Consider the following 22311-nt stretch of genomic DNA (forward strand, 5'->3'; position numbering starts at 1 on the left):
CAAACGAGGCCACGTCTCCGTCACTCTTTCCAATATGTCTTTTGGTTGGTAGGACTTTTGTTGAGAGAAATACTGTACAAGGCTTCATCCTAATACCCCACTACTAAACCAGTTTCTGTGAGGTTAGAGTGCCTGCCTGAAACAGAAATCTAGGGGTTTCATTAAGTTTCCCTCCAGGTCAACGACTACAGTTTCTTTCTATCTTCCCATTAATGCTTCTGCCTTCTTTCTCTTATCATATCTTGTCCTAATTCTTTTGTTTCATCTTACCTATTCTTTCTCATCTTCAGTGTGGTCTTTCATCTCTGTTCTTCTGCTATATTTTATACACCCTTATGCTGTCACCTTCTCTGTTATTCTTGTTCTACTCCTTTTGTGTCAATCTAACCCTGCTTGGTCCCTTTTTTTGCTTCCTGCCCTGGTTTCTATGTTGTGTCCCTATTCTTGCTTCTATCACCCTTTCAGCATTATATGGCTGCAGCACATTAGAAGGCAGACAACTCAGCAGAAAACAGTAAACTGTTTTGTTTGGACAAAAAGTGCTATTTTATGTCCTTACAGCACAGGGAGGTCACTCTTTTCTAGCCTGCAAGACTGGCAGACAGCCTGGAAGTATAAGCAAGCATCATGTAAGGAGCTCAGTTATGAAACTAGTTGTGAACAACCTCAGAAATGTCACACCCAAGTTAGTTCAGAAATACAGAAGGCTTTTCTTTGCCATGACGTTGTAAGACACTGAGAATCACATTTGTCATGAGTCTGTAATTCATTAGTGATCTGATCAGCAGACCTGTGCTTGTGGGTGACACACCCAAATCAACAGTAGATAGTCTGCACTGCTGAATCCCAGGCTGTGCACTTATGGTGCTCAAAGCTAGGTGTTGAAGGCTCAAAGTGGTAATTACAGATTTTTGCAGTTGTAACTCTCCTGAAGCATGAAGGGAGTTCCTCTAGCTGCCATAATCATAGGATCTATCTCCTGAGAGCTGGTTCCCTGGCAGCTGGGTGTCTAGGCTGTGCTATCTGTCTGGGATCTCTGGGCAGTCAGAGTAGAGGGATTGGCACCTCTGAGGCACATTATTCCTTTTTCAGGTAGCCCAGGGATTGGCTTGTGAAGGTTTGCCACTGAATACAGAGAAATCCTGTTAGGTGGCTGAAAAAGGCAGCTGCCTGAAGTACTTTGCAGTCATGTTGGATGTTGTTTATTCCTTTAGAGAGAAAAGAAAAATAGCATCGAATCACAAATCTTCATTAAATGGTCAGCTGTGAACTGTTGTTATATTGTCATGTCTTCGTGCCTGCTGCAATCTAAGGCATTTAACTGTAGCCTGGAGAGAAGGTGAGCACTGAACCTAGTCAGTGGCTCCATTGTATAAATCTGTGTCCAACTCTTAACATGTTTCTTACAGAACATTTCTCAGACCTGGGTAAAGAAGTTGGTATATTGAGATGTACATAGATCATCAGCCACAAGTCTGCTCTCTGTATTCATCTCATTTTACTGTTTTGTTATCTTGGCCTTTCTGTTTGCTTCAGGCAAAAGAAGTTACTTATTTACGTATGACCCACAGTAATTAGTGCAGCTCTGGATAAGTATAAATGAAGTATGACAGCTATGCACGCAAAGGTGAGCAAGTTTCAGTAGGAAACTTTCTGACAAAAGATCACAGAAACTCAGCATTGCATAATAGGGACTTTTTTTTTTTTTTTTTCTAGGCAGACTGTTCTTGCTGACAGTTGTTTCATAGAATCACAGAATCATCCAGGTTGGAAGAGACCTCCAAGGTCATCCAGTCCAACCTAGCACCCAGCCCTATCCAGTCAACTAGACCACAGCACTAAGTGCCTCGTCCAGTCTTATCTTGAACACCTCCAGGGACGGTGACTCCACCACCTCCCTGGGCAGCCCATTCCAATGCCAATCACTCTCTCTGACAACAACTTCCTCCTAACATCCAGCCTATCTGGCCCCCGGCACAGCTTTAGACTGTGTCCTCTTCTTCTGTTGCTGCTTGCCTGGCAGAAGAGACCAACCCCACCTGGCTGCAGCCTCCCTTCAGGTAGTTGTAGACAGCAATGAGGTCTGCCCTGAGCCTCTTCTTCTGCAGGCTGCACACACCCCCAGCTCCCTCAGCCTCTCCTCACAGGGCTGTGCTCCAGGCCCCTCACCAGCTTTGTTACCCTTCTCTGGACACCTTCCAGTATCTCAACATCTCTCTTGAATTGAGAAGCTCAGAACTGGACACAGGACTCAAGGTGTGGCCTGACCAGTGTTGAGCACAGGGGCAGAATAACCTCCCTTGTCCTACTGGCTACACTCTTCCTGATCCAGGCCAGAAACTGGCCTTAGCAGGATGTGTTTGAGAGCCAAACCGCTCTTTTTTTCTTTTCTTTCTTTCTTTCTTTCTTTCTTTCTTTCTTTCTTTCTTTCTTTCTTTCTTTCTTTCTTTCTTTCACTATCTATTCATAGCCACTAAAAAGTTTGCAGTTGTTTAGATACAGGAGGAAAAACAATGTCACATTTTGCCAGGGTGAAAAGCCTGGTTAGAAGGTATACTTCTTTTATCTTAATTTAAAAAAATGTAAACAAGAGATTATGCACTGAAACAGTTGCATTTCATTCTTCTTCCAGTAACTTTTGCTGTCATCTAGCTCCCCAGTACTTCTCACCAGCGTCTTCAAGGCTTCAAAGTGTTCTGGTGTGGGCAGGGAGTCCACTGGGGGGCGAGCTTGAATTATATATTGTCTCCAACTGGAAGACGTGCAAGTGAAACCTGCAGTAGTTAGAGCATTTCATAAATCACAAGCACTGGTATTAAATTTCTCTTTCTAGTATCAGCTTCTTGTTGTTTTGCCAGATCATCAAGCAAAGCTATCAGGAGGTATTGAGTGTGATGGAGAGCCTTTGGGGCTTACAGGCATTTTCACAGCTCAGGTTTATCAACTCTTCCTGCAAGGAGAAACTGTGAGAAATTGGTTTGCTGCAGTTGTCTTGAGTTAGTTTCTGCTTCAGTGAACTTGAAGAAAATTTCTAATGTGTAACTCCACAAATGAGTGATCTTTGAAAACGGGATAACCAACAGCCCTGGGTTGCATTGCCAGTCTCCATATGCCTGCACTGAGCTCAGCATAGGTGCTGGTGTCAGCCCCAGGAATGGTGAGAACTGTACCTGCAGTTCCCCATGAGGTCTGTGCTTGTGCAGCCCTGGTAAGACTTGCTTCTTCAGTTTGCTGCTTTTGCTTTGAAGATGGAGAGGGAAGCAACTGTAGTGGGTTTTTAGTGATGTGTAATGGCTATTTCAAGCCTTTTAGGCAGTACCAAAGTTGTCATTGACATTTCCAGTAGGGCTGTTGAGTAGATTAAATAATAATGGTTCCCTCCGTTGTGGATTTTTCACCCCACTGAAAATTTAATTCAAAAAACATTTACATTTATCTCAGTGAATTGCTGTTTCCTTTCTGGCCCTGGTTTGTGAAAGATCTACAGACTCAGTTCTCTCTTGTGATGGTTTGGGAGTTACTTGCACCCCCACTCTTATGAAATCACCCAAACTAGACTCAGTCGAGCTGGAAATAAGAATGAGGCTTTATATTTACAGCTTAGCACAATATACAAGCAGGTATTTACAATAGACAGAAGCAGACAAGTTAAAAGTGATACAGAAACACAACAGCCCTTCCAGAAACCAGAGTCCCCAAGAGGGGCTCCCAACCATCCTTCCAGCTCCTTTCCACCCCTCTACCTTATCCTAGACTTCACCTTACATTCAAGGTGAGTTTGGAGAATCAGACAGAGGGGTTAGAAAGCAGAAGGATTAGTTACACAGACAGCAGGTTAGGGAGAGAAGGGAGGCAGCCAAAGTCAGAGCGAGCAACTCTGTTATCTATATTTATGTTGTTAGTTTTTCACATCTCAGCAAGCCTATGAGTGCAGCAGACATCACCATTGTTTCCTTTTCACAGCCTATCATCTAATTCTTCTCACCAAAATACTTCAGCTAGCTTCAAACTAGCACATCTCTGAAAAGAGATGATGAAAATCTGCTATGTTTTATGTAAATCAAAAATTTAAATCACAGCATTGAAAGACTGGTATGGGTTACAAAAATGAGAGTTTAATAACTGATTAGTGAAGTTGGTGAAACTGGACATCACAGGTCTGTGAAACCGTAAAATGCATTAAGTAGTTTAATTGTGTTGGCAGGAAGCAGGCAATTTCTTGCTGTAAAACGGAGGGCACACATCTTGACCTCCTCTTTAGCTGGATGGACACATCCGAAACGTCATTAGAAAGCTGTGAAAGAATCAAAATGTTTGCAATTTCCCTGCCAAATTTCTCTTGACTGATCTTTTTTTTTTTCACTCATCTGTCACTGTAATAAGCTAAGGTTTGTAAACTCGATTGGTGAGCAGGGTAAAGGCCTTATGGTTGTACCACTTAGGAGGCTAAATGAAAGGCAGAAAACTGAAGTAATGCATTTCATCATAGTCTCAATCAATAGTCTAGTTGATTGGTTAGGGCTGGGTGATAGGTTGGACTGGATGATCTTGGAGGTCTCTTCCAACCTGGTTGATAAAAAGGAAAAGGAAAGGAAAAGGAAGGAATATATAAGTTGTGGATAGATAAAGTGTGTGTATGGCAATATGAGAGGACAGGAGAGTCTATGTTGAGGAAATTGAGGAGGGAAAGCAAGAGCGAACATCCATTACCCTTTGGGCCAGTTACCATAACAGTGCAAAAGTGGAATAAGAAAGTCAAAATACCTTTTGAATAGATGACAGTGGTCATATGAAAAACACACAGTCCCTTTTTAAATTAAATCTCATTTCAATTGCCTTATTAATTTATTAATGAATGAAAAGTGTGATCATCGAAAGAAAAAGATGACAGTTTCCAGCTGCCAACAGAGGCACAGTGAGGCAGTGGCTGCTGGCTGTGGGTGATGTCACAGGGCACACATGTGGTGATGCACCTCGTCATGGACAAACTGTCCCACTGGCTGACCACATGGATAAAAGCTATTTTTGCTTTTCATCCACAGGCTACTTAGTCTGTGAATCCTAGTATTTGATACTCTGATTTAACCTGAATTGTGTTTGCATATCATGGTCTGGTTTTCATAGACATCATCTGTCTCCACTTAAATAGGGAGGGCATGGAAATTTGAGGTGTATTATGTAAAATAAAGAGGCAAATTATGGTGTCTGTTAGGAGGCCAGAGAGTCTAGAAACATAGAATCATAGAATCAACCAGGTTGGAAGAGACCTCCAAGATCATCCAGTCCAACCTAGCACCCAGCCCTATCCAGTCAACTAGTCCATGGCACTAAGTGCCTCATCCAGTCTTTTCTTGAACACCTCCAGGATGGCAACTCCACCACCTCCATCGGCAGCCCATTCCAATGACAACATGTAAATTGGGTAGTACATGTGAGGGAGATTTAAGTCTCTTCCCTTTTTTCTAGGTATGCAGAGTGCATGCTAAGTGGTGTGCACGTGTCCCAGAGTCATGACTGGCATGTAGAGTGACCTGAGAACTCTAACCAACTACACAATTACTTGAAGGGAAGTTTGATTTCTCCTGTTTTTTTAAACCTCAAGTTGCTGATGGCTAAATCCAGTTCTTGTTCATTGTGGCTATCCTCTTACCATATAGAGAAGCCCACAGAGATTAAAACATGTGAGTCATTCTGAAGAAGTAATAAAGAAAGAAGATGCCTGCTTTAAGGTTATGTGGGATGTAATTTTACAACATCTGATACAGAAGAGATTGTTCCCTCTTAATTCCATAGGATTTTCTTTTATTGTAGGAGTAACCAGCATTCCATATATATGTGAAACTTTATTTCAATTGTTAGTTACAAATTTATGTAGGCACATGGCAGAGTGGCTTTCTGGTGTCACTGGCAGTAAAAGCTTGGGACTTCACACTTGGTGTGAAGTGGTAATGGGCTTAGTTTGTGAGTGTGACCAGCAGGAGCAGGGAGGTGCTCATGCCCCTGTACTCAGCACTCGTGAGACCACACCTTGAGTACTGTGTCCAGTTTTGGTCACCAGGGTACAGGAGGGACATTGAGGTGCTGGAGCAGGTACAGAGAAGGGCGACAAGGCAGGGAAGAGGTCTGGCAAGCATGACCTATGAGTAGCGGCTGAGGGAGCTGAGCTTGTTTAGTCTGCAGGAGGCTGAGAGGGGACCTTATTGCCCTCTACAACTACCTAAAAGGAGGTTGTAGTGAGGCTGGAGCTGGTCTCTTCTCCCCAGTTACTAATGATAGGACAAGAGGAAATGGCCTCAAGTTGCCTCAGGGGAGGTTTAGGTTGGCTGTTGGGAGGAAGTTCTTTCCTGAGCGGGTGGTCAGGCACTGGGACAGGCTGCCCAGGGAGGTGGTGGAGTCACCGTCCCTGGAGGTGTTTAAAAGGGAAGTGGATGTGGTGCTTGAGGTCTAGTGATGAAGGCTGCTGTGATGAAGGTTGGAGTGGCTGATCCTGGTGTTCCTTTCCAAGCATAGCGATTTATAGTGATTAGATGTTATACTGAGGGATTTGGTTTAGTCAAGGACTTGTCAGTGTGAAACTAATGATTGGACTCGATGAGCTTGAAGGGCTTTTCCAATCTAAGAAATTCTTTGGCTCTGTGTGATTCTGTAGGACATCATACAGCCACAGCCATAGCTTTCACCTCAAGAGGGTCTCAGATACTGGGCTGCAACTGCTACTTTTCATCTGCGAACCCCAATTAGCAGCAGGTCTGAATCGCTTTTCTCAGTGCCACTGCTCCAAAAACCACAGCTCCTTCTCTAAGTGTTCACCGAGGCAGGCTGCATACAGCCCCCGGGCCAAATGCATGTTTTAGTGCTTGGTGCTTTGTCCCTGATTAGCGCCTCTGTCATTCCTGAGAGATGAGATACCTTTGCCACATAGGTAATGAAACCTCTTTGTCAGTTTCTGTTGGTCTTCGGTGGTGGTTAGATCTCGCAAATACGAATTTGTAGCAGAGAAAAAGACAGCATTCCCTCCCTAAGATGTTCCTTTGTAGCTGGGTTGAGCCACCACCCTGGAGGAGAGAAGGCTAGCAAGGACATGGGTCCTTTATTTAGTCTGTGCTTTTGCAAACAGTGCATTCCTCTCGCTCGCTTTTGCTCTCTATATTATTTTCATATGAAAGGGCCCCTGTCATTAGTCTTTGTTCACATTTTCCTTTGAGCAGTTTCAGAGTGAATTAAGAAGACCAAAAAAAAAAAAGTTATTTTTGCTCTGTGTTTGAAAACTCCATTCATTACCTGTTGTTTTCTTAAGGTTTGTTTAATGCCTTTTGCTTGCTATAAGTTCCAGAGAGATATTTACAGATTCATAATCCCTTCTTTAGGCAAATATTGGGAGGAAGCAACATTTTCAAATAATTCCTCTGGCTTTGACTTGAACCTTACAGATCTTTGGCCTACTTTAACGTTAACACTTCTTTGTCACCTACCCTCTAGACTTGGAATCAGTCAGGGTTAGAAGGGACCACAGGGATCATCTAGTTTCAACCCTCTTGCCATGGACAGGGACAACCTACCCTAGATCAGCCTGGCCACAGCCTCATCTAGCCTGGCCTCAACCACCTCCCTGGGCAACCCATGCCAGGCTCTCACCACTCTCATGCCCAAAAACTTCCTCCTCACCTCCACTCTGACTCTTCTCACCTCCAGCTTTGCTCCATTTCCCCTAGTCCTGTCACTCCCTGAGAGCCTAAAAAGTCCCTCCCCAGATTTTTTGTAGCCCCTTTCAGATGCTGGAAGGCACAAGAAGGTCACCTTGGAGCCTCCTCTTCTCCAGACTAAACAGTCCCAATTCTTTCAGTCTGTCCTCACAGCAGAGCTGCTCCAGCCCTCTGAGCATCCCAGTGGTCCTTCTCTGGACACACTCCAGCATCTCCACATCCCTCTTGTAATGGGGGCTCCAGAACTGGATGCAGTACGCCAGGTAGAGTCTGACCAGAGCACAGTAGAGGGGGAGAATCACCTCCCTCGCCCTGCTGGCCACACTTCTCCTGCTGCAGCCCAGGCTCTGGTTGGCTTTCTGGGCTGCAAGTGCATGCTGCTGGCTCAGATAATATTGATAACACACTGATGGTTTAGTTATTGCTAAGTAGCACTTACCCTATGGTAAGGATTTTTCAGTTTCCCATGCTCTGCCAGTGAGCCAGTGCGCAAGAAAATGGGAGAGAGCATGGCCAAGACAGATGCTCTGAACTATCTGCATAGATATTCCATGCTGTGGAATGTCATGCCCAGTATATAAAGTGGGGGAACTGGGCGTGGGGAGGGCAACTCACTACTCAAGCACCGATCAGCAGGTCGTTAGCAATTGCATTGTGCTTTGCTTGTGTTCCTGGGGTTTATTTCTCTCTCTTTTAGTTACCTTCCTTTTCATTACTATTATTTTTCATTATCGTTAGTGACTGAACAGCCTCAACTCTTTCAGTCTGTCCTCATAGGAGAGGTGCTTCAGCCTTCTACCCAGCTTTTCTCTCTCATATTGTGCTAGTTTGAAGCTAGCTAGAGTGTTTTGGTGAGAAGAGTTAGATTACAGGCTGTGAAAAGGAAACAGTGGTGATGTCTACTTCACTCATAGGCTTGCTGAGATGTTTAAGAACGAGAATACAAACATAGATAACAGAGTTGCTGTCTGGGCTTTGGGCTGCACTTCTCTCTCTAACCTAAGCTGCCATCTGTGTGACTAATTCATCTGCTTCCTAACCCCCGTGGCCAACTCTCCAATCTACCTTAAACATAAGGCAAGATGTAGGGTAAGATAGAGGAGTGGGAGGAAGGTAGAAGGGTGGTCAAAGGCCTTTCCTGGGGACTCAGGTTTCTGGGAGGGCTGTTGTGTTTCTGTATTACTTTTCAACTTGTCTATTTCTGTCTATAGCTGTATCTATGGCAAATACCTGTTTGTATATTGTGCTAAGCTGTAAATATAAAGCTTCGTTCAATTTCTGGAGCTGCTGAGCCTAGTCTGGGTTATTTTCCAAAGTGTAGGGGGGTTGGGGAACACCCAAACCATCACACATATCTCATGTGCTCCTTAGGACCTTGTCCCAGAGCTCTCCCTCCCCCACATAAATCTATCTGGTGAAAAAAAGCTGCGGCAGCAGGTTCACATGCCGTACCAGAATCTGGGAATTTAAATAAACAAAGCAAAATTTAAAAATTAATTTGCTTTAGGTAAAACAGGAGGTTCTGTTTGTATTGGGCCATGCTTTTATTTTTTAAGAAATACTTTCTTTCAGTGTTTAAAATATACTGCCAGTTTAAATAAACAGCAGAGCTTTCCAATGTGGAAAACAGTATATTTCATGGAAGTTTTCACTTCTAGCTTTTCTGCTCTTTCTTCGTGCAGTTTCTGTTTAGAATATAAACAGATTATTTAATAAATGGGGCTGTAGAAGCCTCAGCTGAAGCCTCAGCCTATTCCCGTTGATGTGATGGGATCAAACTGTATTTACAAGTGGATGTCTGCTGGTGCAATATGTACCAGGGTATAAAAGCAGTCTTCCCAGTGTCACCACAGCCGAGTAAATTGCTGTTCAGAAACGGGAACCTCTGGGTGTAATGAGATAGTTGTCTGTGTCCAGCTACTTATGGGCAGGTGTCCATACCACAAGGAGCTTGTACGTCCAGTTCTCTTCCAATAGCCGCTCTGTGGAAAGTTAAATTATTTCATTTCTGGCATGTTTTGTGAGCTCTGAATTCACCTTACACACAGGGAGTCATTCCTCTGCATTGTAGGTCTGATGTTGTGCCGATATGGAAGAGTGCCTGTGTGGTTATTGCGAGGCACTTTGATGGGAAAGCAACTCTAATTGCATCTGTGATTGCTTTCAGTCTCCAGGTTATGAAAAATATTTGCAACAGTGCCCCTTGACTTTGTAAATATGGGGTGCATATGTGTTTTGTCTGTGTGTGGCACAAGGGAATAATGATAATTTCATTATGCAGAGTTCTATTTTCTCTAAGCAAACCTTTTAGTACTTAACATTCTACCTCCAAAGAACTGTAGTTCATCTAAGGTCTCAGGCATGATTGTGGTCTACCATATGTAACCCTGCAGTGGCATGAAGGCAAGAAAGACCTCTTTACTCTCATTCCCTCCAAAATACTTTCCCAGATGTTGCACCCAGACCTGGAGGAGTAAATACACAGTACAGGGCTTCCAAGTACGTTAACTCTTGCAGCTCACTCAGTTCTCAACAGAGACAACAGGAATAGCAATTTGCTACCGAAATACACACTGCTGGTGACACCCCTTGTCTTTTGGGAAGTGTGTCTAGAGGTCCTTGTGGTGCCCACCCTGTCCTTTTCAGCCTTCGATTAGAAACATGGTCTTTGAGAGTGGAACAGACTCAAAACTGCAACTAAACTTCACAAAGCCTTCCCCCCCACCCCAAAGTGCTTTATTCAGGTTTTCTTTGTCTCCACTTTATTTTTAACACAGCTAAAAGGAAAGAAGAGGCAATGGCTGAAATGTCGTGTTTTCAGTCTTCACTGTTTGAAAGTGCACAAGTAGAAAGTTGGGGGAATTTTCCAGAAATCTTCCTGTTTCTTAGGAAAGGAGAAAAATTAGGTGACCCCTATGTAGAACAAGGGGTTATTGGCTGCACTTCAGTGTTTTCTCCACATAAGAGATGAAATGTAGGACTGTCTTGGTCCCATTAAGGGTTATTTTCTCTTGTCATGCATGTGTTTTGCAGTTAATGTTGTTCTTTAGTAAGACAGATATTTGTTCTGCTTTTTTATGGTAATAAAAATCAGCATCTCTTCGTTTGGGAAGTTTAATTCCATTTGTAACTAATTGACTTTAATGGCAGGAGGAGAAGTTTTCAGTAATCTGTTTCTGTGGACAGCCCAGCACACCAGGGCTCCAGTCTCTTCTTCAGCCGGCCTTCAGTGCAAACAACAAATGGTTGGTTGTGCAAAGCTGAGTGAGACAAAGCTTATCCCTGAGCTTTTATTTGTCAGTTTCTTTGGGAGGTTATTTTAGAGTAGAGATTGTCACTGAAGAAATGGTTTGTTTCCAGTTTTCACATGAAGAAACCATGTCCCTGTGCTTTGCCTAAGTCAGGCTGAGAACAGGGAATTAAAAAACCTGAATTTCAAGACGTGCCACAAACAGCACAGTACGTTCTTGTTTTACTCACAGAAATTGTTTTCCCAGGCTTGCTCAATTGATACGAAACTTTAATCTCTTGCCTCATTTGCATATTTTGACAAGTCTGAAACACAAAAGTCAAACGCACCGCGGTCGCCAAAGAGACACAGCGAACCGATAACTTGGAAACAGAGATCCCAAGTGACCTTTAGAAAGGCATCTAAATCATTGAACTGGGTTTTTGCATCGAATTGATTGAAAATAGTTCACATTTTTAATGAGGTGAAACTTGAGATCTAGCAATTTCGCTACAGGAGCTAAGGTGTTCCTAGCATGTGAGTCACAGCATTGCTCTGTGACTTTTTTTCATGTGACTCTTGCTCTGCAATTCTGGGCAAGCTGCTGATCCTCTCACTGTGTTGGTTTCTCTACCTGCAGAATGGACATGATAATTGTTACATTGCGCTGCTACAAAGACAGACTTTATAAAGGATTAGGGTTTGGTGGTTTTTTTACTTTATAAGGCACTTTGAAGTTGGAAAGTGCTTTATAAGTGCTCTGATGTGTTTTCATTAAAAAATTATACTAGTAAAAATATCACACAGAAAGTCAGAGTTGTCTTTTTTTCCCTTTCCCTTGTGTCTAAAAGCTAAGCTGCCCTCTTCCTCTGGGAGTGCCTGAGGATGCTTATTATCAGATAGTGTTTTTGCTGTAGAAAGATTCTTTTTCTGCCTGAAATTGCTTATTTTTAGTAGAAATACACAATCTAGTTTACCGTCATTGATGGTTCATGATTTCCCCATGCAGAGTCACAACAGATTGACTGTCCTATATGTTTTGGAACAATTCTGGTGTTTACAAGGGAGACAAAACCAGCTGGCTTAGATACTGCACCTTTTATATGTATATATGTGTGTATATATATACACATATACACACTATGCCTTTTATATGTATATGTGCGTGTAGATATATACATAAACACGCTACACCTTTTGTATGTATATGTATATATACATATACACCACATCTTTTATATGTATATGTATATATATATAATATTTTTATATATTATATTCATTTATATATATATAAGTTAAAATATAATGTGTTTTATATATATATATATATATATATATATATATATATATATATATATATATCTCATAATATCTTGCAGCAGAAACCAAAATAGGACTCACCAGATGTCTTCAACCCTGGAAAGCTGCAGATCTGTTGACTTGGACTAGGAAAATTAACATCATCAAACATTAGGCAGGGCCCTGCTTGCTGGATTGTTTATTTTCTTTCTACTTGTTATGGGCTAAAACTCTGGGACCTCCTGCTGGTTTTATGTGGGGAATGCTCCACCAAGAGTACTGGCAGTAGAAACGGAGTGTATAAAGATGTGCCTATAGATAGCAGGGCTGGGCAAGTGCCACTTATTAAATCATACAGGTTTGATTCAAACCCATTGTATTTTGTGAACAGAGTGAGGGACAGTATCTGCTGTACGTTCCTTCCCCCACCGTCTGGAATCACTACACAAACCTCTAAATCAAGTTTCATTTGCAGGTGCTTTCTTAACCTTGTCCTTCTCAAAAGCAGAATTCCAGCATGTGCTACTTTCACAAAATGATGAAAGATCAAATACAGAAAATTCTGAGTGGATGGCTGAGCCTGTACCCCTGAACAGTCCCTGGGCGACTCTTACTTGGAATAAAAAATGTTACCAGTGTTTCAAAATGCTGAGTACCTTTGCAGCAAGGGGCTACAGAGAAGTGGTGATGACTTAAAGTCACAGTGACAATTCCATGTGCCGAAAAATTGTCTGAAGAGGGATAAGAATTGTCTGAAGAGATAAGAAGGGACATGACACTCTCCTGTAATACCAGAGGGAGAGTTATGTTTAGGCCAGAGAATGAAATCAGTTTAATACTTGGTCACAGAGCTGTATTTTGTCCTGGTAGTAGACAACGTTACCTCATCATTACTTAATGGCATGGTTGCTAAGAGCCTGCTAAACTGATGAATAAATGAAGCTTAAATAATACACAAGGAAAAGGAACTGCAAGTACACAAGGAGTACACAGGGTATCTGCAATTGCAGTAAATAAAGTTCCTTGCCCAGGGGACATAAGCTCAGCTCTGTTTCCCCACTGGCAGAATAACCCATAGCTATTTACATGGTGGTTTTGTGGTACTTGTCTTTGAAGCATTTGGTATCGAGTACTATGATACTAGCTAGCTGATGGATAGAGAATGACTGCCTAGGAGCCTACTTCATGGGAAATTCTGAGTCTGTGGTCCCTTCATGAGATGAGATTTAACAAGGCCAAGTGCAGGATTCTACACTTTGGCCACAACAACCCCAAGAAGAGATACAGGCTGGGGAGAGAGTGACTGGAGAACAGCCAGTCGGAGAGGGACCTGGGGGTGCTGGTAGATAGTAGCTGAAGATGAGCCAGCAATGTGACCAGGAGAGCTAATGGCATCCTAGCCTGGACCAGGAACAGTATGGCCAGTAGGAGAAGGGAGGTAATTCTTCCCCTGCACTCAACACTAATCAGGCCACACCTTGAGTGCTGTTTCCAGTTCTGGGCTCCTCAAGTCAAGAGAGATGTTGGGGTACAGAAACATGTCCAGAGAAGGGTAACAAATCTGGTGAGGGGCCTGGAACACAGCCCTCTGAGGAGAGGCTGAGGGAGCTGGGGTTGTGCAGCCTGGAGAAGAGGAGGCTCAGGGCAGACCTCATTGCTGTCTACAACTACCTGAAGGGAGGTTATAGCCAGGTGGGGTTGGTCTCTTTTGCCAGGCCAGCAGCAACAGAAGAAGGGGGCACAGTCTCAAGTTGTGTCAGGGGAGGTCTAGGCTGAATGTTAGGAGGAAGTTGTTGGCAGAGAGAGTGATTGGCATTGGAATGGGCTTCCCAGGGAGGTGGTGGAGTCACCGTGCCTGAAGGTGTTCAAGCAAAGCCTGGCTGAAGCACTTAGTGCTATGGTCTAGTTGACTGAATAGGGCTGGATGATAGGTTGGGCTGGATAATCTTGGAAGTCTCTTCCAATCTGGTTGATTCTATGATTCTATGGTTCATCTGTTGTTACATGGCATGGTCTACTGCTGGTACCTGCACAGGTTTGGGGTTTTCTAAAGGAGTATGTGATTGTCATTGGATTGTAGAGTAGAAGTTTGAGGAAGATTTACTTCCTTCAGTGAATCATCTTCCAGGTGTTAAAGTACATGAATAAGAACATGGGAGGACAGATGTTGGGCAGTGAGGAAAGTGGAACATTTTGGAAGAATTGGTTGAAGAGTGGTCATAATTCAGCATTATTAATTCATTATTTGCTTGACTTCAGGGAGATTTAATGAGTAACCATTGTAACTGTGTTCTTAAGTGCTTAAGTGAGAGGAGTCATGGCAAGGTAGGAAAATAATATGGTAAAAGTAATTAAACTAATTTGAACTGTGGCATCTGGACTACAAATGGAAAGGTTTTGAAGGGCTCTTAGAAATAGATGTTTTGTTAATAGGAGATTACAAAAATGACTAGTTCCATTTAAGGCACTGAGTCATACCTTTAAAACTTTGTAATTAATTTCCCCAGACAATAGAAAATACTTTTTTGCTCTACAGGGAACTGTCTAGAAGAACTTCATGCTCCAGAGTCCTATCTGATCATGCAAATGCCTCTTGTGGCAAACTGTTTGCTATCCACGTATTGCAATACAAAGCTACAGAATAGCATCAGAACACAATTCATCTGTGTTTTGGGACCATTTGGGGTTGGGGTTTTTTTTGCCAGGTTTGGGGTCAAAACAACAGAGCTTTCAAAGACAAGTTCAAAAGTAGAGGGTCAGCTCCTGTGAAAATGTTCACAGCTTCAGGCATTTGTTTGTAATTGTGTGGCTTCTTTCAGTCTAAAACTGTACAGATTCAGAAGACTGAACTAACTAACAGATTTCTCTCTCTCCTTGTGTTAGTTACTGCAGGTTCTCTTTCTGCAGGTCTCTTTGCTACTATTTTTCAAAAACTGTGTCCTGTTTTTTCTCTTTCATACCCATATTTCCACTACCCTGAGCAAGACCCACCACCTGCGTTCTCTCCTTAGAGCTGAAAGAGAATGTGAGTATCTGGGTGCGTGACAGTAACTCCGCACCCTTGCTCCAGTGGCTGTCAAGCCATCCAAGGAGCCGAAATGTGCCCACACTTTGAACCCAAGTATTTGCTAAACACTTACACTCAAGAGATCACACAGAGCCTGAAGTGACTGAGCCAAAATGGTTGAGTATTTGACTTCAACTTCATGACAATCCAATCCTGAAATGGAAATCAGTGGATAGATAGATAGATAGATAGATAGATAGATAGATAGATAGATAGATAGATAGATAGATAGATGGAAACACTGGGGCTGGTTTCTTCCAGGTGACTCACTATTCTTTAGGCTACACTGGTGAGGTCCTGCTTCTCTCTGCTGATTGTACTGAGAATTTTAGCTATTGAGCACTCAAGCTCACCAGTCAAAGCTTCCTATCCTCTAGGAATTCTGCCCCTGCTGGTCGTTTCGGCATGCTTTCAACTTCTGGATCGTCTGTTTTTTACAAACTCAGTAGTTAGTCTTTGTGCCTTGGATGTTATGAAACAAAAGGTTAGGTATTAGTATAATACTACTTACAAATAACACTTATTTTTCTAGCACCTGTCCATCCACAGTCAATGTAGATGTTGAACAGAAAAGTAATGGTATTATTCTTCTACTGAAAATGAGGTTTATGTGAAACGTTTTTGTTTAATCCCAGTGAAATAATGGTGTCTTTCACACTTTTCCTTTTTTAAGGTGCACATGAGTGAACATCTTGAGAGCAATGCTACTTTGCCTGGGTTTTTTTTTTTGCCTTCTTTTGCTATATGTGTATGTTCAATTGAAAATAATGAAAGGTCTTCTTAGGTTGAGCTCATAAGAGTGATATTCCTTCTATGGCATAAATAGCTTGAGAGGAATGTGGTTAGTCCTGTCTATTTCACATAACTCAATAAGGGGCTGGGTAAGCAGGGCTCCTTGAAGAGCAAGGAAGAAACACCTGGGAACTCCAGCCAAGTGATCTGTACTCACGTCCTTCCATCAGCTGGCTTTCCTTTCTTGCTCAAAAGGATGGTGTTTTAATGGATAGCACACTATTTTTGGTATTTGTCTTGCACCAGCTCTCCCTTCCTGCATCAGGTTCTCCATTTGCCTTCTACCAAGGGAAAGATCTCAGATTTTCTGTACTGAAGAGGCTATTGATGGGGAAGGATCTCATGGTTGGAGAGACCTAGAATTTCAGATGCTCTTGAACGAGAATGCAGAACTTAAGATGTAGCCCCATGCTTTGCTCAGGAAGTCTCTGTGATCAAAAACATCAACTGTGACTGTATCCAGAGTCTAAACAAAATGAGAGTTTAGAAGTATATTGAGTGTGGACAAGACAAGCTCTCCACTTGGAAACTGTTGATGTAGTGTGAGGAGACTGATGGAATAGGCCCACCAAGCTGGACAGGGGTACAACTATGTTTGATTGGTGCTCCACATCAACTGTTTGTGCTGAGGATACATATCTAAGACAAATCAGTGGTGAGTCTGAGCACATTTTGCAGCACTGTGTCATTGGCAAGAGTGTGTAACCCTCCATCTACTGTGTAGCTCATACCCATCCACCTTGTAGCAGCTGCCAGATTGCAGGTGCCTAATGCTGCAGCCAGGCAGGGGACCCAGGGCAGTGAACACTATTTGGTGCTTTGTGCTTGGGTGAGGACTATAAAATGATTTAGGCTAATTTGTTGCTGGTACAGCCGTGGGCTGTGGTCACCTGAGAGCCTGGATTGTTGGGTTCTCTTCACAGCAACTGACATTATAGCACAGCTCAGATGGTTCATAGAAGGTACCAATGCAAAGGGCTCAAATGTTGCTGACAACCCTGCTGGCAGCTTCCAGTTTCCTTACAGAGGTACCCATGGCCATTTCAGATGGACTTTTCTGAGCTGTTTGAACTTTGTGATGATGTTCTTACTCAGGAATTTTCTTTTGAAACCAAGGGCTCTCAGCAAAGCATTTAATGACTTTTGAAGAGACACATGGAGGGAGGTGCTGCCTACGACAAAGCAAGTGTTGTGTTACTGATTCATGTAATTGAAATAGTCTCTTGCAAACTGCTCATGATTCACAAGTGATAGTAAATAACTGAGGAACGACTGTGCCTGGTGAAGGAAATGGCTGCTGCAGCTCTTTAGTTGTCCTGGTTGTGATTAGTTCATTGCAGAACGGGAGGTGAAAAATAACCTCTCACCATTTCCCATCCTTAGTTGTGGTGCATGTTTGACTATGAGATCAAGGTAACTGCCAAAAGCATTTAACATGCAGACTCTGAGGGCTGGTGATAGAAATGTGATAGCCTACAAACATGGCAAAAATCTCCACTTAGCCCAAGTCTGATCTCATTGAAGTAACTGGGTCTTTATCAACAGTGTAGCTCAAGTCTCAAAGGCTGAGTTCATTTAGAACTTGTACACCACTCCTGGTAATATCTTGCATCTTAGTTTTGCTGAAAGTAAGTGCAGTAAATAAAGAGGGCACTTCACAGATTGATTATTTCTTTTTAACTAGGAAATGGTAATTCAGTTTTACTCACTTGCTCAGAAGTGTCCTGCAGTGTTGTTTATGCAAATAATTGGAAAGCTTCATAAAGTTCATTAAAACAATTGGAAAACTGTGGCAGGCTGTGATGAGTTGCTGACATATCAGGTAACCTGTCCAGTTTTGAAGAAAGCATAGCTTGGCAAGACAAAAGTAGCAAGCATGTATCATAAGCATGAGAATAATTGCACAGCCCTTTGTCCTGATTTTAATCCTTGTATCACCCCTGCGAGCTAGGAGCTATGTTCTTCCTTTAATCCTGCTGATTTTCTTAGTCGTGTGAATGCTGCAGGAATGATAACTCTCAAGGCCCTTTCCTTATATTCAGCAGATTCAGTACCCCGCAATTGTGTAATTTGGCCTAAAGCAAGCCTTAGGCAGTGGGTGTTCATGGGAAGTGTGCAGAAGGGGTTGCAGGGATTAAGAGCAACAAGGGGAAAATCACCACCTGTTTTTTTCCCCCCTTCCTCTCTCTTTTGTCTCTCCCAGGAGAAAAACCCTACAAATGTACCTGGGAAGGCTGCACCTGGAAGTTTGCTCGGTCGGACGAACTGACGAGGCATTACCGCAAGCACACGGGAGTGAAGCCATTCAAGTGTGCAGACTGTGACCGCAGCTTTTCCCGCTCAGATCACTTGGCGCTCCACCGCCGCAGGCACATGCTGGTTTGAGAAACGCTACCTGTTCCAGCTGAGTTTAAGAGCTGGGTCTCTTAACTATCCGGAGTGAATTCAGCAGGGCTGAATCCCCCTCTACAGTGTTAACAGGCAGGGCTTTTCTCGATGTCTGTAACAAGACAAACAAACAAGACATTCAGAAAAATGCAGGAAAAGAAGTGCCACTCTTCTCCTCACCATCTGAAGCTAACCCCCTCTGCCCTTTAGCATGGCTACCCCCTGAAAGTGTCATCACAATCACCTGGGAAACAGCAGCCGAAATGCTACAGGAATGGGCATTATCTTACATGCTGCATCCTTTGACAAAAAAAAAATGTTTATAGCTTGTATGTTTTTCTCAGCTGTTGGACATTTTGTTCCTGAAAAAAATCACTGCTGATTGGAGGATTAGATACCACAAACCGATGACGATGACGATGATGAAAGCAAGACCGCTAGACCTTTATTGTCCTATCTTTTCCCCTTTTTTGAATACCATCTGGCTGGTGTCAGTGTTATGACCAAGCTGTGCTGCAGACAAGCTGCATGTGAGTAGGCGAGAGGAATCTGCTGGAGAGGTCCCACTGCAGAGGGAGTCGAAGGGCTGCTTGGGCAGACTTTTGCAATAACGGTGGTGGCATATTAATATTGTACCACAGTTTGTCAGTATGCCCTAGATGACACCAGCCATTTAACCTTTCTTCTTGTTTGTTTGGTGGTTTATTTTTCACTTCTTTTCTTTTATTGTCGAAGTCTGTAAAATAAACAAGGGTTAGCAGCATCTCTGCTGAAAGTACAATATTAAGTATCTGTATTTTACCATGGGCTTATTTAGAACTGTTTCCTGATTCGTGTAGAAAGAGGTCATCTGAAAACTACTACCCCATTCTCAACATGCAGTTTTCTTTCATGCAGCTAATCCACTTCCCCATGACGGTTATTTGAACATGAGGAAGTAGGTCTTACAACTCACTGGTACCAAGATAAGTGCTGTAGCCGTTCATGAGATGGAATTGCATGTACCAACAATACAAAACAGAGTAAACGGCTGCATCTCTGGCAGAGAAAAAGCAATAATGATTAAAATGGCTCTTGAGACAATAATTTACTCCACACCAACAGAAGGGGTGGAAGTGGGGTGGGGGGGGGAAAGGTATGCAGAAATAGCACATAAGATCATTTGAGTTAATCTTTCTTATGGTTTCACTGACCTGCTATGTACCACAATTAAATACTTTCATTTCCTTTAACATAATACCTGTGTCTGGAAAGTGAGAAAGATAAAGGAAAGAGCTGATTGTTGAGGAGTCAGTGGATGAACTGTAAGTAGAAATGTTTCTGCAGTGCTGCTCTGCAAGACATTAGGTTTCTCCCTGGGAATTAGGGAATAACAAGATTTTGCCAGCTGTCTAGTATGATATAAATGGCCCTTTATATGGGTACCAGTGGCTTCCTCTGCTGGGATTTTCAATCCAAGCCTTTTCAGATTAAATAAAAGGAAATTCTTGATCATTCCCATACAGCCCTATAATTGTGAACCAATTTGTATTAATTGAATTACATAGGAAAGAGAGAAACTCTTAGTCATCAGTTGTTCATGCAAACAGGATAGTGTTTCTCTGTTCTCTTTCCTCACAAGGATCTGTCTATTCAGCTAGATTTGACAAAGAGGAGGCTTGGCGAGACTTTTTTAAGTGTTGAGACTTTTTTATAGCTTAGAGGTGAAAGATGTATACATAAAAGTCTTTTGCAATGTATTTAATGATGAATATTTGGTTCCAGGGATTGCACAGATGAAACTTGTGATGTCACTTGTCGATTTTTGAATGTTTGACCAGTCTGAGTTAATTTCTGATCCTGAAGTAATTGTGGTAATGTTGGGAGAATTCTGAAACTGAGGTTATTTTACGAAATGCCAGCACTGAATACCCATGCAGATACTGAAAACAATTACTGCTAATATGACTGGGATATACTTTATAACCGCTTTCACATGCCCTAGAGTTTGTCTTTAAATACATTCAATGTTCCCCAGTACCAGTTAGATTATCAGTGCTCTGAGAGGACTTCAGTACTGTCAGAGCTCAGGCTCCCCTCTGCCAGGTGATCGGAAAAACATAGGACAAATCATTGCTAATCTACTTCCACCACATCTGGCTCCAGGTCAGGAGCGAAGCAAAGGTGCTGAGCATCTGCGCAAAGCACAAAAGGGCTGCCATGGACTGGGGCTCCTGGGGAGGCCATGAGGCGTTGAGGGGCAGCAGAACTGGGTCTTTGCCAGCAGTTACTGCCATTGGCTTTAAAATCGGTTGTCAGTGTTGTGCGTGAGATGGTTCATGGATTACGTCTGAGGTCTGTCTTTTATGTGCTTCAGTGCCATCCGCTTAAGTGGATCTGGCATACTCAGCATTTAGGGAAAGAGGTCTGGCCAATTGATAAAATTATTTTCCTGCCCCAAAACATCCTACTGACTGATTACTTGAATAGCAGTCATTTGGTTGGAGAATCAATTGCATACAGAATTCTTTTCAGAATGTGTGATTTTTTTTCTTTCTCCCCTGGAAAATTAAGTTGGTTTGACCAGAAACTCTTAAGGCCACTCCCTTAACATACAAGAGGAGCTCTGAGAGAGGCCATCTCTGGTGTTATTCACAAAGGCAGATTATAACTGTGAAAAAACAATGTCCTCTTCAGGTTTCCCCTGCAGTCAGTAGAGATGGAAAGACTCCTCTGAGAGAAGTCGAGGCCTTAAATTAGAGTTTGCTGCTCTGATGTGCCTCGAGAAGGAGTATATATGCCTGGGAACTCAGATCCCAAGGCCAAGGTTAGTCTGTGTGAGTCCCTTGTGTCCAGTCGGTTGCCCATTACTTTGTGCATAGGAAACACTGCAACAGAGAGTCTGGTTTCATTCAAAGAACTCCAAAGTGGTACAGAATTAAAGGAGCATTCACACCAAGGTATGTAGGCACAGAGTATGTCAATGGTAACGGAATGAAGCCAAAGGTAAAAGAGTGTACACTAATTTTTCTTCTTTCACAGACAGGAAGTATATCCTCAACTTTGCCAGGACACATATAAGGGCTTTTTTGTGCTGCTGTTACTCTGAGAGCACTTGCACAACCAGCAGTAGTCCACCACTGGGTTTCAAGTACCCAGTATGGTTCTTGGCAAGTTTCTTGTTTATACCAGCACACACAGCCTTTGACTCCAAATACTCTACAAGGTTGTTGTCTCATTTTTGGTTTGTTTTGTTTTTTTTTTTTCCCTTTCAGAAGAATTTTAAGATCAGTTACCCTGTGAGAGAGTGGTGTTTGGATGCAAAGCATATATCCCCCAGATTTTAAGGATATCCTTCCCTCAGTGACTGCAGTTCAGACCCATCAAATGTCTGTGCAAAGACCAAAGGTGGTTGCTCCAGGATAGTTTCCTTGAGAATTCTGGTAATCCCACCACAGGTCAATGGCATTTCATAATCACAGCAAAGGCTTACCATCATACGAAGCATGCAGAAATACCAGATCTCAGCTCTCCACAACACAGCAAGTCCATCCTAATTAAGCAGTCGGGAGAGACAAATACACAGTGTCCCATTCTTTCAGAAAGACAGAGATTTATGCTTCTAAATATGCGCCAAGGATGGGTCATTCCACTGTGCCTATTTCCCTACAAGGGAAACTGTGCCGTAGGGTGTCAGGTTTCCTATGTTTTCAAAAGGATCCAATGGATTTGTCAGGAAATCTCAGTAGCCAGCATTATAGGGAAATGCAATGAGCAAGCAGCTTTGATACAGAACTTTTTAAATTTCAAATGGTCATTATTTTTTGAGCACCTGTTTTATTCAGCTCTGT

General features: G+C 42.7%; 1 protein-coding gene across 5 annotated transcripts in view; it reads left to right on the forward strand.

Annotated features, from left to right (window-relative positions):
- KLF12 (KLF transcription factor 12) overlaps positions 1–22311 on the forward strand; it is a 442914-nt gene that overhangs the window by 338549 nt on the left and 82054 nt on the right. For 4 of the 5 annotated variants that reach the window (XM_064174050.1, XM_064174078.1, XM_064174059.1 and 1 more), the window contains one exon: positions 18297–19790. The exons of the other annotated variant lie outside the window; for it this stretch is intronic. In XM_064174050.1, the coding sequence (XP_064030120.1) occupies positions 18297–18478 (182 nt within the window). In that variant the 3' untranslated portion in view covers positions 18479–19790. Of the gene's footprint in view, positions 1–18296; positions 19791–22311 lie in introns of those variants that run through there. 5 annotated transcript variants of the gene reach the window in all.

This window comes from Pogoniulus pusillus, chromosome 3, assembly GCF_015220805.1.
Source record: "Pogoniulus pusillus isolate bPogPus1 chromosome 3, bPogPus1.pri, whole genome shotgun sequence".
Lineage (NCBI taxonomy): Eukaryota > Metazoa > Chordata > Aves > Piciformes > Lybiidae > Pogoniulus > Pogoniulus pusillus.